This window comes from Neoarius graeffei, chromosome 11 (assembly GCF_027579695.1).
Source record: "Neoarius graeffei isolate fNeoGra1 chromosome 11, fNeoGra1.pri, whole genome shotgun sequence".
Taxonomy (NCBI): Eukaryota; Metazoa; Chordata; class Actinopteri; order Siluriformes; family Ariidae; genus Neoarius; species Neoarius graeffei.
In genome coordinates, this window is record NC_083579.1 from 82,045,858 (window position 1) to 82,059,869 (window position 14,012).

The 14,012-nt window shown below is 40.8% G+C and overlaps 1 protein-coding gene across 4 annotated transcripts in view; it reads left to right on the forward strand.

The window, feature by feature from the left end:
- Window positions 1–14,012, forward strand: part of pla2g4f.1 (phospholipase A2, group IVF, tandem duplicate 1) — a 109,106-nt gene that overhangs the window by 71,437 nt on the left and 23,657 nt on the right. For 3 of the 4 annotated variants that reach the window (XM_060934806.1, XM_060934807.1, XM_060934808.1), the window contains 4 exons: window positions 7,419–7,641; window positions 9,886–9,997; window positions 10,129–10,266; window positions 10,363–10,470. In XM_060934806.1, coding sequence (XP_060790789.1) covers window positions 7,419–7,641; window positions 9,886–9,997; window positions 10,129–10,266; window positions 10,363–10,470 — 581 coding nt within the window. Of the gene's footprint in view, window positions 1–7,418; window positions 7,642–9,885; window positions 9,998–10,128; window positions 10,267–10,362; window positions 10,471–11,415; window positions 11,730–14,012 lie in introns of all 4 variants that reach the window. The other variant, XM_060934809.1, reaches the window with a different exon arrangement.

Here is a 14,012-nt window from a genome sequence, read left to right on the forward strand (position 1 = left end):
CTCACACAGGTTCCACATTTTATCCTGTATTTACTTTGCTCTTTAATATGAGTGCTCACAAAAACATACAGGTGTAGATTTGCATGAGAGACTTTCTCTTACAATCGTAGACACATCAGTTCTCACTGAGAGATTTTTCTATACATACACTGTCAGAAATAGGAATACATTAGCATACTTGCCAACTTTTCAAAATTCTCATGGGGAGAAAAGTGTGTGAACGACATTTTCAATTGGACGAGGATCTGATGCGCGGTTGAAATGATAAAAACAGTGGATCCCAATTAATTGCAAGCCATTTGAAATTTATACAATTAGAGTTTTTGAATTGTTGATATTGTTCTATCAATTACTATAGGTTATGGGATTCGTGCATAAGGCATGAGAGAGCTCAGAGTGAAAAATCTGAAATAACACTATTGTCTTGAATTTTAATATAATAACAATGAAGGGGGGGGGGGGCGGCGGCACGGTGGTGTAGTGGGTAGCGCTGTCGCCTCACAGCAAGAAGGTCCTGGGTTCAAGCCCCGTGGCCGGCAAGGGCCTTTCTGTGCGGAGTTTGCATGTTCTCCCCGTGTCCACGTGGGTTTCCTCCGGGTGCTCCGGTTTCCCCCACAGTCCAAAGACATGCAGGTTAGGTTAACTGGTGACTCTAAATTGAGCGTAGGTGTGAATGTGAGTGTGAATGGTTGTCTGTGTCTATGTGTCAGCCCTGTGATGACCTGGCGACTTGTCCAGGGTGTACCCCGCCTTTCACCCGTAGTCAGCTGGGATAGGATCCAGCTTGCCTGCGACCCTGTAGAAGGATAAAGCGGCTAGAGATAATGAGATGAGATGAGACAATGAAAGGGAAGTCTGCTTAAATCAGATTTTTAGCTGAAAAATCTCCTGCCTGAATATTGTATATATACAGAGACCCACAGAAAATAACACAAGTGATGCTTTAGAAGAATGTTTATCATTTCTTAAAATAGTCACAGTGAATGAAAGTATTATTGGATTGCATCAAATGTGTTTTCCTTCTGTAAGCTCATGTAAAAATACAGAGAACTATAATATCATATAAATTTAAAAAATGTTAAGATTTGACCAAAATAGTAACAACTCAATTGAATAAATACTGCACTGTCTTAGTACGACTAAAATGCGTCTCTCTCACTAAACACTTTCCAACAGAATGTTTAAAAAGCACTAGAAATCCGATCAAAATCCTCTCGGAATGCATCAAAGGAATTTGCTCATTTGCAAACTTTGACTGAAAGTTTTCAAACAAAATGTAAAAATGGCTCTATAAATCCTACCGTACTATCAAAATATACTCCACAAAGAAATTCACTCGAATGCAACATTTTAGTCCGACCAAAATACACTCGCTAGTAATCTTTCACTGAAAACCTCAAAACTCCATCAAAATCAGTCACTTTCCACATAATTCACTCGTAAACTTTCAAACATGAATTCCAAATAGCACTAAGACACGACCACACTGTTCAAATACACTCACCAAACACATTCTCTGTCCTGCAAAATTTCACTAAACACTTTAGAAGTTGTACAGTTTGTTTCTGAAACGGTACGGAAGATGAGTTTAATTTCACACTCAAATGTCCATTATATTCTGATTTTAGGTATCTTTACCTTAAAATGTGTAACTGGCCGGTCGAACATTTGCTTATCCATGGAAATTCATTCTCCCATGCAACCTGATATTTGCATTCATATTTTTGCCGTGTGGTATTGGGTTTAGTGGCCATGATGAATGACTGCTTGTAAAAAATGTTGGACCTACATTACGTGAATCCTACATTACGGAAGTGACTGTCGTTCTGTTCGTTGATTGGTTAAAAATCAGTTGACGTCAGCAGTGTTTCTCATACGATTCTGATTGGACATAATCGGGAGTATTTTTAACTTGGCGGTAGGGATTTCCCCAAACCGGGAGATTATCCAGTTTTTAACAAATACGATTGGCAGGCGGGAGACGGAGTCTAAAATCGGGAGCCTCCCGCCGGAATCAGGAGGGTTGACAAGCAGTGTTGGGTAAGTTACTTTAAAAATGTAATTCGTTACAGTTACAAGTTACCTTGTTTAAAATGTAATTGTAGTGTAACTTTTTCAATTACTTTTAAAAAGTAATGTAACTAGTTACTTTTGGATTACTTTTTAATTACTTTAAGGTTTTAATGAATATTGACCCATGTTCACCATTTAATTTTTGAAAACCGACAGTGTGAACCTTAAAGCAGTACTAAGCTGAGAGGGAATTGCTGACAAGCAATCACAGGAGGTCCATAAGAGATGCTTGCACCGTGCATGTGATTCTCAGACTCCTGTCATAGGGGCCATACTCTTCTGTTCCTCCCCTAGGCTCTACTGTTTTCACAGTTTGCAGACTACACAAGCAGGTTCAGAAACCACTTCTTTCCCACAGCGGTCACCTTATTGAACTCTTCCCAAAGACCAGTCTTTCGTTCCCCTCTATCCACACCTTACCATCCATATAGTGTTCCTCTTCAATTCACATCTGTATAGCCCTATCTACAGTGGTATAGGATTACCTGTATAATGATTCCATCTGTATTCATCACATTTATTTATACCATGCTATTTTTCATTGCCCTGTGCATTGTACTGCCATAACTACATTGTACATACTCTGCGCATACATGCTCTGCACATATAACCATCTTTACTTACACTAGCTGTAAATAACGGCATTTTGTCTCTAAATACTGCATTATGTGCAGTCTGCACGTGTTGCACTTGATTAGATGCCAAACTGCATTTCATTACTTCATACATGTGCAATGACAATGAAGTGTTCTACTTTAATCTAGTAATAAATAACCAAAGTGAGACTTTTACATCACATTTTATTTTTCTTGTTTTTCTCTTTGCTTGTAAAATGAAACATGGCACAATACAGCCCATCAAGAATTAAGACTGACGATGGGTAGTCAGTCATTGAACATTTACAGTAAGAGTCAATGGAATGTTGATTACAAAAAAATACAATAAACAATAAACACATTCAAGTGAATGGTAGTAGCCTAGCACGTAGCTAACTAGGGAAACGACATGTGTGCTTAACCGTTGTTGTGATATATGACATTGAATCAATCGTACATCATTATATTATGTTGCCCACTGGGATTAATAACAACGGTGGTATGTAGGTGGGTGTCAGTTGTTCTAGAGCTGGTAGTTCAACATATTTCGTCAGCATAGCCTACCTTGCTGTTAATGTGCTTACAACCTCAAAATGAATGCCTTCTGATCGGAAATAAACCAGTGAGTTGCACTTACCTCTAAATGTTTCCTTAGGTTTGACATAGACTGCTTCGACGTGGGCAACTTCTTGATGGCCGGCAAACACTGCTTGCATTGGACAGTTAAATTTGAGCCATTTTCAGTGATGTAGATGAAATGCTTCTTAAATTTCCAATGCTTGAAGGCGTCTGACATGACTGCTTCCAGGGCCGTAACCAGGATTTTTCAAATACCGAGGTCAAACATTGCGATACATCTTATTTGCCAAAAAAAAATGTCCTAATATGGTGACTTTTCATACATTTTGGAAACGAGTCAAAATCACAAGCCCAACAAGATGAACATGTACATAGGTGAACATGTTTATTTTAACAATTTCAAAACTGCACGATCACAAAAGTATTTTGTGTGTATGTGTGTGCGTGCGTGAGTGAGTGAGTGAGTGTGGGTGAGTGAGTGAGAGAGTGTGTGAGAGTGAGTGAGTGAGTGAGTGAGTGAGAGTTTGAGTGAGTGATGGAGTGTGAGTGTGTGAGAGTGAGTGAGTGAGTGAGAGTTTGAGTGAGTGATGGAGTGTGAGTGTGTGAGAGTGAGTGAATGAGTGAGAGTTTGTGAGTGAGTGAGTGAGTGAGTGAGAGTTTGAGTGAGTGATGGAGTGTGAGTGTGTGAGAGTGAGTGAGTGAGAGTTTGTGAGTGAGTGAGTGAGAGTTTGAGTGAGTGATGGAGTGTGAGTGAGTGAGAGTTTGTGAGTGAGAGTTTGAGTGAGTGATGGAGTGTGAGTGAGTGAGAGTTTGTGAGTGAGTGAGTGAGAGTTTGAGTGAGTGATGGAGTGTGAGTGTGTGAGAGTGAGTGAGTGAGAGTTTGTGAGTGAGTGAGTGAGAGTTTGAGTGAGTGATGGAGTGTGAGTGTGTAAGAGTGAGTGAGTGTGAGTGGGTGAGAGTGAGTGAGTGAGAGTTTGAGTGAGTGATGGAGTGTGAGTGTGTGAGAGTGAGTGAGTGAGAGTTTGAGTGAGTGATGGAGTGTGAGTGAGTGGGAGTTTGTGAGTGAGTGAGTGAGAGTTTGAGTGAGTGATGGAGTGTGTGAGAGTGAGTGAGTGAGAGTTTGAGTGAGTGATGGAGTGTGAGTGAGTGGGAGTTTGTGAGTGAGTGAGTGAGAGTTTGAGTGAGTGATGGAGTGTGAGTGTGTGAGAGTGAGTGAGTGAGAGTTTGAGTGAGTGATGGAGTGTGAGTGAGTGGGAGTTTGTGAGTGAGTGAGTGAGAGTTTGAGTGAGTGATGGAGTGTGAGTGGGTGAGAGTGAGTGAGTGAGAGTTTGAGTGAGTGATGGAGTGTGAGTGTGTGAGAGTGAGTGAGTGAGAGTTTGAGTGAGTGATGGAGTGTGAGTGAGTGGGAGTTTGTGAGTGAGTGAGTGAGAGTTTGAGTGAGTGATGGAGTGTGAGTGTGTAAGAGTGAGTGAGTGTGAGTGGGTGAGAGTGACAACGCAATCTAGCCGAGCCTGAATAGACTTCAATTGCTTTTTAAAAAATATCTGCCCTTTTCAATAGCAAAATACTAGACGGTTATTGGACAAAACCGACTAAAACGCCTCATTGGGAGACTGAGCCTCACTGGGGATGGGAGTCAATAAGAGGGGCGGGACAAGACTTCCCGAGAGGAGGCTCATCTCCAGCTGCTGATTGGAGGAGGAGCTGTGAACGCGGCTGGGCTGCTCATGATTGACAGAAAGCAGTCAGAGGCGGGACATCATGCTGTAAATAAAATGTGAACATAATAAGTTTGCTACCCGTTTTCATTTCCATTCGAAAATACAGCCAATGATCAAAACAATAGTGTCTTGTGTTCACGTTAGCCTATAGTCTGGTAAGTTAGCAAAATAGCTCAAGTCTCGTCAGCACCAATAACTTCATAAACAACAGGTCACGACTGTCCAGCCTTTTCTGATCTGAAACGCACCAAATCACATCGAGAGAGAGAATAAAAGAGTTTGTGCCGCCTGGAAAACGAAAATCCTATCTCGCTAAGTGGCTTCCACTGTTGTTGCTTGAAATGCTAATTAAAATTGCACTGTTAATGATCATAAGCATTCTGGCACATAACTGTCAGTGACCGGCAAAATGAACTCCCCTTCTTCCCTCTTTCTTTTTCTCTCACTTGTTGACTTTCCAGAGCTGAGTTTGGTTTGTTTTAGTGTAGTAGACTTCTTCATCTTATGTCAATTTTCAGATTCCACGACTAATTGACAAACTGGCTGGCTGCGGAGTCGGACCTTGATGAGAACACTTCTCAGCTCTTGTGTATCCCGCGGTGCTGAGCTGACTATCGCGAGGCTGCCGGATATGAAATGTTTCCAATGTCGGATATTTCAGCTTCGTTTAAAAATGATTATGTGGACTTTATTTTTAGACAAACAAATGAGAACAGGGGGATGCAAGCTGAATTTAGAATTTTCCACCGATCAAAGTCAGAACGATTTTCATCATATATTAATTTCACATTTCTGAGTGAAAAAAAAAAACCGTGGGAAAAAAATGCCGAGGACATGAGCTCGGTGTCCTCAATGGTAGTTACGGCCCTGGCTGCTGCTTGAGCTGAACTGAACCGCGCGCTTCTTGCTGCTCTAGTGCTCAATCACAGAAACAGAGTGGCGCTGCTGCTGGCAAACATGATAGGAAAACCCAGGACAGACAAGGAGCCGTGGCGGGAAACGGCAAAATTATGCGCAAAGCAATAAAAATATCCTTGCTCATGTCGCAAAGGTTTTTGTTTTTCAAATGTAACTAAAATTGTAATTCTCAATATTTCCATAAGTAACTGTAACTGAATTACATATTTTCCTGTTGTAACTGTAACGAATTACAGTTACACTTTTTTTGTAATTAAATTACGTAACGTCGTTACATGTAATTCGTTACTCCCCAACACTGTTGACAAGTATGCAGTAGGAGTCCATTTCTGTCCCCCAAGGTGCGATCTAGGGCTCATTATCGTACCTCAGTGTATGTGTGTACCTTTCAGGATCAAAAAGATACATAATTGTTCCCAAGCAGTATATAAATGTACAAATAAGTGTCTTCGAGGGTACTACCCCAGTGACAAGCCTTTGTACCCCTAAAGGTAGAATAAGGTACTTTTATTCTATCCACATTCACTGGATATGAGCAATCACATGCTCTGATTGGCTACTCTACTACTAGGCTATCAGCTCATATACTCTGAGTAAAGAAATGGCAGAGCGTGTTGCTGAACCAACCGAGGACAAAATAAAAACTCTACTCAAAGACAAAACCCCCCAAAATTGCTATCAAGTATTTTAAAAGAAACAGAAATAGCTAAAATAATAGATTTTTTTTTTTCAAAAAAAAATTCTCCTGTTCCACACTCCAGCCTAGTTGGTGGCAGTAATGCAATACAAAAAAAAAAAAAAAAAAGTAACAAAATATGGAATAAAAGTATTTGATAAGAGCATATCTTTTTTTTCAAGAATTATTATTGCCTTTTTCACAAATTTCTCTTGTCATTTCACCAGTTTGTTTACGTTCTTCATCTTTAAGCATTAAAATTTGTTGAATTTTTTTAGACTGGTTCAAAAGCTCAAAGAAGTTTGAAAATTACAGAACTGAAATGTCCAAGAAAGAATTAAATGTCTAAAGCTATTCTATACCTTGGTACGACAGCAAGACGGCACTTTCTACAAAAAAACCCCCACTAAAGTCAATTTGTGCCACCACTGATAGGTTTTTAAGAAGCCCATCTAAGTGGAAATGATTTTGTTGGACGTTTTGTATAAAGTTTTTATTCATCGAATTTGCAAAATATAAAAATAAAAATGCTCTGTCTTCTCAAAATCCAGTGAATGTGGATAGAATAAAACTAAATTTCATAGAAAAACTGTTAAATATTTTCTGAGAGTGTATGTTGCAATCTAAAATAAATATACTGTATGTATTCAGGAAAAAAATTAAGCAAATTCTCAATGTCTGCCAAATAAATTGCGAACAATCAGTGTAACACTGGAACACACACATTTTAGTGTAATTATTATTTTTTGTTTGTCTTCTTTTCTGCTATTTTCTCTTTGGGTTTCTTGAGTCTACACTCCAAACTGACATAGAAACAAGTGTATGGAACTAAACTGCTCTCTTTCTCTGCATCAGGGCTAATGCGTATCTCTACAGTGACCCGCTTTGGTCAAAGAAAGACCTGGATGAGTCAATACTGTCTGTGAAGAATGAGCTCTCGAAGAGTATGAAAAGTCTGTTTGATCCCAGCCGGCTGAGGTATTACTACTCCGAGATACGGCAGAAACAGAAGGAAGGGCACTTTGTCTCTCCGATCGACATGTGGGGGCTCACGATAGAAAACGCCATTTATGGAAAGGTCTGGTTCCCTGTTGATAAGAAAATGAAATTGTGATCCATTTTGCTGTTGAAGTTGTATGGGTTGTATTTTCCAGTTTTAATTCAGTCTAGATAATAGAAATCAAATATCTGATGGAATGATTTGTGAATTTCTGCTTCTGTTTGCTCTGTACTGGATTATATTTTGTTACAACTGGACAGGGGATATTCTATCTTGATCTTTGAACTCAAATAATGTTATGATCTGGTCTTGTATAGAGGACTAACTGGAAGAGTAGATAATTAAGTTATTCCACGAAGTCGAGTCGTACATGAGCTGATGGGTGATGAGGTGCGTAACACCAAGTTGTCTATAATCCATGTATGATGAGATTGAGTGGAATAACTGTTTTATTCTCTCCACATTCACTGGATTTTGAGAAACAGAGCTTTTTTTTTTGCAAATTTGATAAATAAAAACTTTATACAAAACGTCCGACAAAATCATTTCCGCTTAGAATGTAAACAAACCGGCAAAATGACAGGAGCAATTTGTGAAAAATGCGATAATTCAAAACTAGGTCAGGGGAAACCCATTTCATATTTAAGGGGAATTTCCGAATCCAATTTTGCTATATGATGACATTCCTTCTGTGCGCTCGCTGCACACAATGCACATGGCGCAACACATCACCCACTTCTGCCGGCTCCAGCGCTGAATGTGAAGTGCCTGCTTAGAATGTAAACAAACTGGCAAAATGACAGGAGCAATTTGAGAAAAATGCTATAATAATAATTCTTGAAAGATTAAAAAAAAGATACATTCTTACCATCAAAAACTTTTATTCCATATTTTGTTGCTCCTTTGGTATTTTGGGGGGTTTTGTTTTCGAGTAGAGTTCTTATTTCATCCTCGGTTGGTTCAGCAACACACTCTGCCATTTTGTTTTTCTCTACTCAGGGTATATAAGCTAATATCCTAGTAGTAGAGTGGGCCTACATTAAGGATTGGCACTAAGTCCTCTCTTATTTATCATAATTATGGATTGCATCAGCCATAGCATTCCAACTGAGAGAGCGGCTAAAATCGTATACACAGACAATGTTGCCCTGAGAGTCAGTAGCAAAGAAGAACTCCAGGAAATGGTCTCCATCTGGTACAATAAACTGACAGCACATGGGATGAAGATGAGCAAAGCCAAAATGGAAGTAATGAAAGTATTAAACAACCCTCAAGCCCAGCTCCAGTGCACCATCAGGGTAGAAGAGCACCAACCTGCTGAGACCACTGTCTTTAAGTATCTCGGTGGTTGGATCCAGAACAACAGAGATTTGGAACATGAAATCTATGCACAGATTCAAAATACAGGAAATGCATGGAGGAGAGTTGGGGGAGTGGTTTATGACAAAAGGATGCCCAAGACACTGAAAAGCAGAGTGTACAAAACAGTAGTGAGACCAACCCTACTCTGTGGAGCAGAAGTATGGCCAGTGAAGAACCAACTCGACAGACTAGAGGTGGTGGAGATGAGGTGCCTCAGAGCTGTAGAGGGGGTTACTAGGAAAGATAAGCTACAAAATAAGACCATCGGAGAAAGAACAAAAGTTAGATAGTTGAGAGAGAAGATACTAGAGAGCAGACTTGGGTGGTATGGACACACAAAGAGGAAAGATCCATCAGAAATAATTAGACGGTTAGCAGAAAGAATGGCGATAGGGAAGAGACCCAGAGGACACCCAAAAAAAAGATGGGGGGATCTCAACAAAGAGGATGCTCAGCAGATTGACCTGACCTGGGTGAGTGACAGACAGAAAGAAATGGAGAGTGGCTATACGGAAACCCAACCCCCCCCCCCCCCCCGAGGGGATTATATGGGATGATAAAGAAGCCTCATAGTAGAATAGCCAATCAGAGTGTGCGATTGCTCATATCCAGTGAACATGGATAGAATAATCTACAATACACCAGATACACAATACCATGGAACCACAAAATTCAGTCTTTGACCTCTGCAGTGTAGAACATAAGGAGAGCATTATGTATACTTGGTGTACAGTATGTCCAAGAAACTTGCACTTTTTTAAAGATATGAGGAATTTATTTTAACTTTAATGAACTGGTAACAAATGTCTTGGACAGTTGTGTCAAATACAAGTCATGCCTCAGAAATACTGTACAATCTACAATCCAAAGTTGTTTCCACCCAAGTCGTGTTCTTCTAGAAATTCCAGTTTATCTGAATAAAAAATGTTTAACACTGAATATGTACTATTTTTGCTTCAGAAACATACAGCTACACTGTCTGACCAGCAGGAGGCAGTCTCTGAGGGCCAGAACCCTCTCCCCATCTACACGGCTGTCAACATGAAGGATGCTGGTGGCTCCATGGTGGCTGGTAAAGACTGCACATTAAACCCAACCTGTTGTGATCTGAGCTTTGCCAGCTGATGTATAGTAAAGTTTTAGTCCCATGGAGATAAACCTTCCACATTTAATCAGGTGGTTTTTTGTTTGTTTTTTTAACAGAGTGGTGTGAGTTTACTCCATTTGAAGTGGGATTCCCCAAATATGGAGGCTTTGTGCCTACAGAACATTTTGGTAGTGAGTACTACCTTGGTCATCTGGTTAAGAAACTACCAGAGATACGAGTCTCCTTCCTGTTGGGTCAGTGTTCCATCACTACACCTCATGAATTCTCATTAAAACACACTATGTGTCAGATTATGTAACTAATACTCATCTCACAAACTGCGTGCACAGGAATGTGGAGCAGTGTGTTCTCTGCTAACCTCATGCAGGTCTGGACACACGTCACTGGAGCGATGCCGTCCTGGACTTCGTGGTTGGGAGAGGATGTGTGCAGCATCGGTAAGACTGTGTAACTGAGCTAGATTAGATTAGATTAAACTTTATTGATCCCTTTGGGAGGCTTCCCTTTATATTGCACATTATATTGCATTGTCCGGTATTGCTTATTGTTAGGCTAGGCTACTGCTCCTTCCCGTCCTCTGTCCTCCTGTTCCCCCTCCTCCCCCCCAGAGAGGAGTTGTACAGTCTGATGGCGTGAGGGACAAAGGAGTTTTTGAGTCTGTTCGTCCTGCACTTGGGAAGGAGCATTCTGTCACTGAACAGGCTCCTCTGGTTGCTGATGACGGTGTGCAGAGGGTGACTGGCATCGTCCATGATCTTCAATAGTTTGTCCATAGTCCTCTTCTCTGCCACCGTCACCAGAGAGTCCAGCTTCATGCCGACCACAGAGCCGGCCCGTCTGATCAGTTTGTCCAGCCTGGATGTGTCCTTCTTGGATGTGCTGCCCCCCCCCAGCACACCATGGTGTAAAGCAGGACACTGGCGACCACAGACTGATAGAACATCCACAGGAGTTTCCTGCAGATGTTAAAGGACCGCAGCGTCCTCAGGAAGTATAGCCTGCTCTGTCCCTTCCTGTATAAGTGATTGTTCCTGTATAAGCTCATGTCTCTCACTCAGTCTATACAGCACTGCATGTTTCCTTTGAAGAGATGATGCTGTGAGATAATGCTGAAGTTCAGTCTAAAATGAACCTAAATATTGTAAACAGTAAAAAAGGAATAAATCAAATCTCATGTTTTTTTCAGCTCATCATAGACATAATCTGTAAGTAATTTACAGTTTGTTCAGATTACTGAACTCATTTAAAGTGCTGATGACATGAACATGACTCTATGCAATTTCTTAAATAAACTATACAACATGGCAAACATGTTAGATTTCTGTTATAATTACGTGAAAAGAAGCTGTTGTTACGCGAATATCCAACTTTTAATTGCACAGCGCAAGAAAACTGGGTCCGTGGCTCGCGGCCATGTTGTGACGTCAGCGGAAGAACACGCTGCGGTTCACTGGCTGTTCTACTCTGGTTCTACTCAATGGAAATGGCGCATGAAAACGCCGGTGAACTCTCTAGCTCTTCCTCTTCTGGGAGTCTAGAATTGTGTTGTGAGTGGGATAGATCGGAAGAATCAAGTGATGACGAACACGGGTGCATCCAACCGTACAGGTTTGAACCTGTTACTGTGCAATCTGAGAGCGACTCCGACCCCGAGATGGACAGGCAGACAGCCCAGCATTGAACATAACAAGGATTGGTAGGTCAACCCGTATTTATTCAAAATGTTACGGAATCAATATTTTAATATTGTGTATTGTTGTCTTGCATGTGTAAACACTGCTTATATCATGTAAGCCGTATGCTACACTGAATACATAGTTCCTAATGGAGCATGCAAACGGCTAACATAATAAGCTTATGACTATGCCTGATCCGTGATACATTTAGGATAATATTGGCAGGCACGTCTTCTAGTTTATGGCTTCTTAGTTTTATCCTTGAATGAAGCAAAATATTTGATAACCTACATCAGCTTAAGCAAATGACAATCTGTAGCCTACTTGTCTGGCTAAGTTAGCTTTCCCTCAGTGTTTGCTTTGAGAAACAAGCTTTCACAAGCAAATACATGACTGATATCACGCCGACTTTATGATTACATTTATGATTATCATGAATGTGTACTCTATGATGTGTACTCTGAGCGCTCTGGAGCGAGTCACTTCCAAGATGGCCGCGCAGACCGCATGGTTACTATTTTTAGCATCATGTCGGAGCACTCTATAGCTCTACGTACCTTTATCTTATGTCGTTTCTCAACACATGTTCTGACAGTTGGACTGTCTTTGGAGGAGTCGGCTTGTCCCAGGCGACTGCTGGATCCGGCATAGCTACTAGTAGACCCCCTCCGGAATACTGTAGGCACTGCTGATGGTAGTAACACACATTTGTGCTGAACTGCACACCCAAGAGATTCCTTTAAGCTGGGAAGGGTGTCAAAACAATCCAAATCAAAGTGTTCAGAGCACAGGACGGATGTTGGTGAGGGCTCCCACTTGTCACGAGTGCGCCTGACTTGCTTCACCCACTTCGCATGCAGCTCAGGATCTCTGGGAAACTTGAATAAACTTACCCCATCCTTGTGGGTTTTGGAGCAAAAGCCGGCAACACAACGCGAAGGCATAATAACTTTATATATATATATATATATATATATATATATATATATATATATATATAATATATACAGTGGTGCTTGAAAGTTTGTGAACCCTTTAAAATTTTCTATATTTCTGCATAAATATGACCTAAAACATCATCAGATTTTCACACAAGTCCTAAAAGAAGATAGAGAACCCAGCTAAACAAATGAGACAAAAATATTATAGTTGGTCTTTTATTTATTGAGGAAAATGATCCAATATTACATATCTGTGAGTGGCAAAAGTATATGAACCTCTACGATTAGCAGTTAATTTGAAGGTGAAATTAGAATCAGGTGTTTTCAATCAATGGGATGACAATCAGGTGTGAGTGGGCACCCTGTTTTATTTAAAGAACAGGGATCTATCAAAGTCTGATCTTCACAACACATGTTTGTGGAAGTGTATCATGGCACGAACAAAGGAGATTTCTGAGGACCTCAGAAAAAGCGTTGTTGATGCTCATCAGGCAGGAAAAGGTTACAAAACCATCTCTAAAGAGTTTGGACTCCACCAATCCACAGTCAGACAGATTGTGTACAAATGGAGGAAATTCAAGACCATTGTTACCCTCCCCAGGAGTGGTCGACCAACAAAGATCACTCCAACAGCAAGGCATGTAATAGTCGGCGAGGTCAAAAAGGACCCCAGGGTAACTTCTAAGCAACTGAAGGCCTCTCTCACATTGGCTAATGTTCATGTTTAGGAGTCCACCATCAGGAGAACACTAAACAACAATGGTGTGCATGGCAGGGTTGCAAGGAGAAAGCCACTGCTCTCCAAAAAGAACATTGCTGCTCATCTGCAGTTTGCTAAAGATCACGTGGACAAGCCAGAAGGCTATTGGAAAAATGTTTTGTGGACGGATGAGACCAAAATAGATCTTTTTGGTTTAAATGAGAAGCGTTATGTTTGGAGAAAGGAAAGCACTGGATTCCAGCATAAGAACCTTATCCCATCATTGAAACATGTTGGTGGTAGTATCGTGGTTTGGGCCTGTTTTGCTGCATCTGGGCCAGGACGGCTTGCCATCATTGATGGAACAATGAATTCTGAATTATACCAGCGAATTCTAAAGGAAAATATCAGGACATCTGTCCATGAACTGAATCTCAAGAGAAGGTGGGTCATGCAGCAAGACAACGACCCTAAGCACACAAGTTGTTCTACCAAAGAATGGTTAAAGAAGAATAAAGTTAATGTTTTGGAATGGCCAAGTCAAAGTCCTGATCTTAATTCAATGGAAATGTTGTGGAAGGACCTGAAGCGAGCAGTTCATGTGAGGAAACCCACCAACATCCCAGAGTTGAAGCTGTTGTGTACAGAGGAACGGGCTAAAA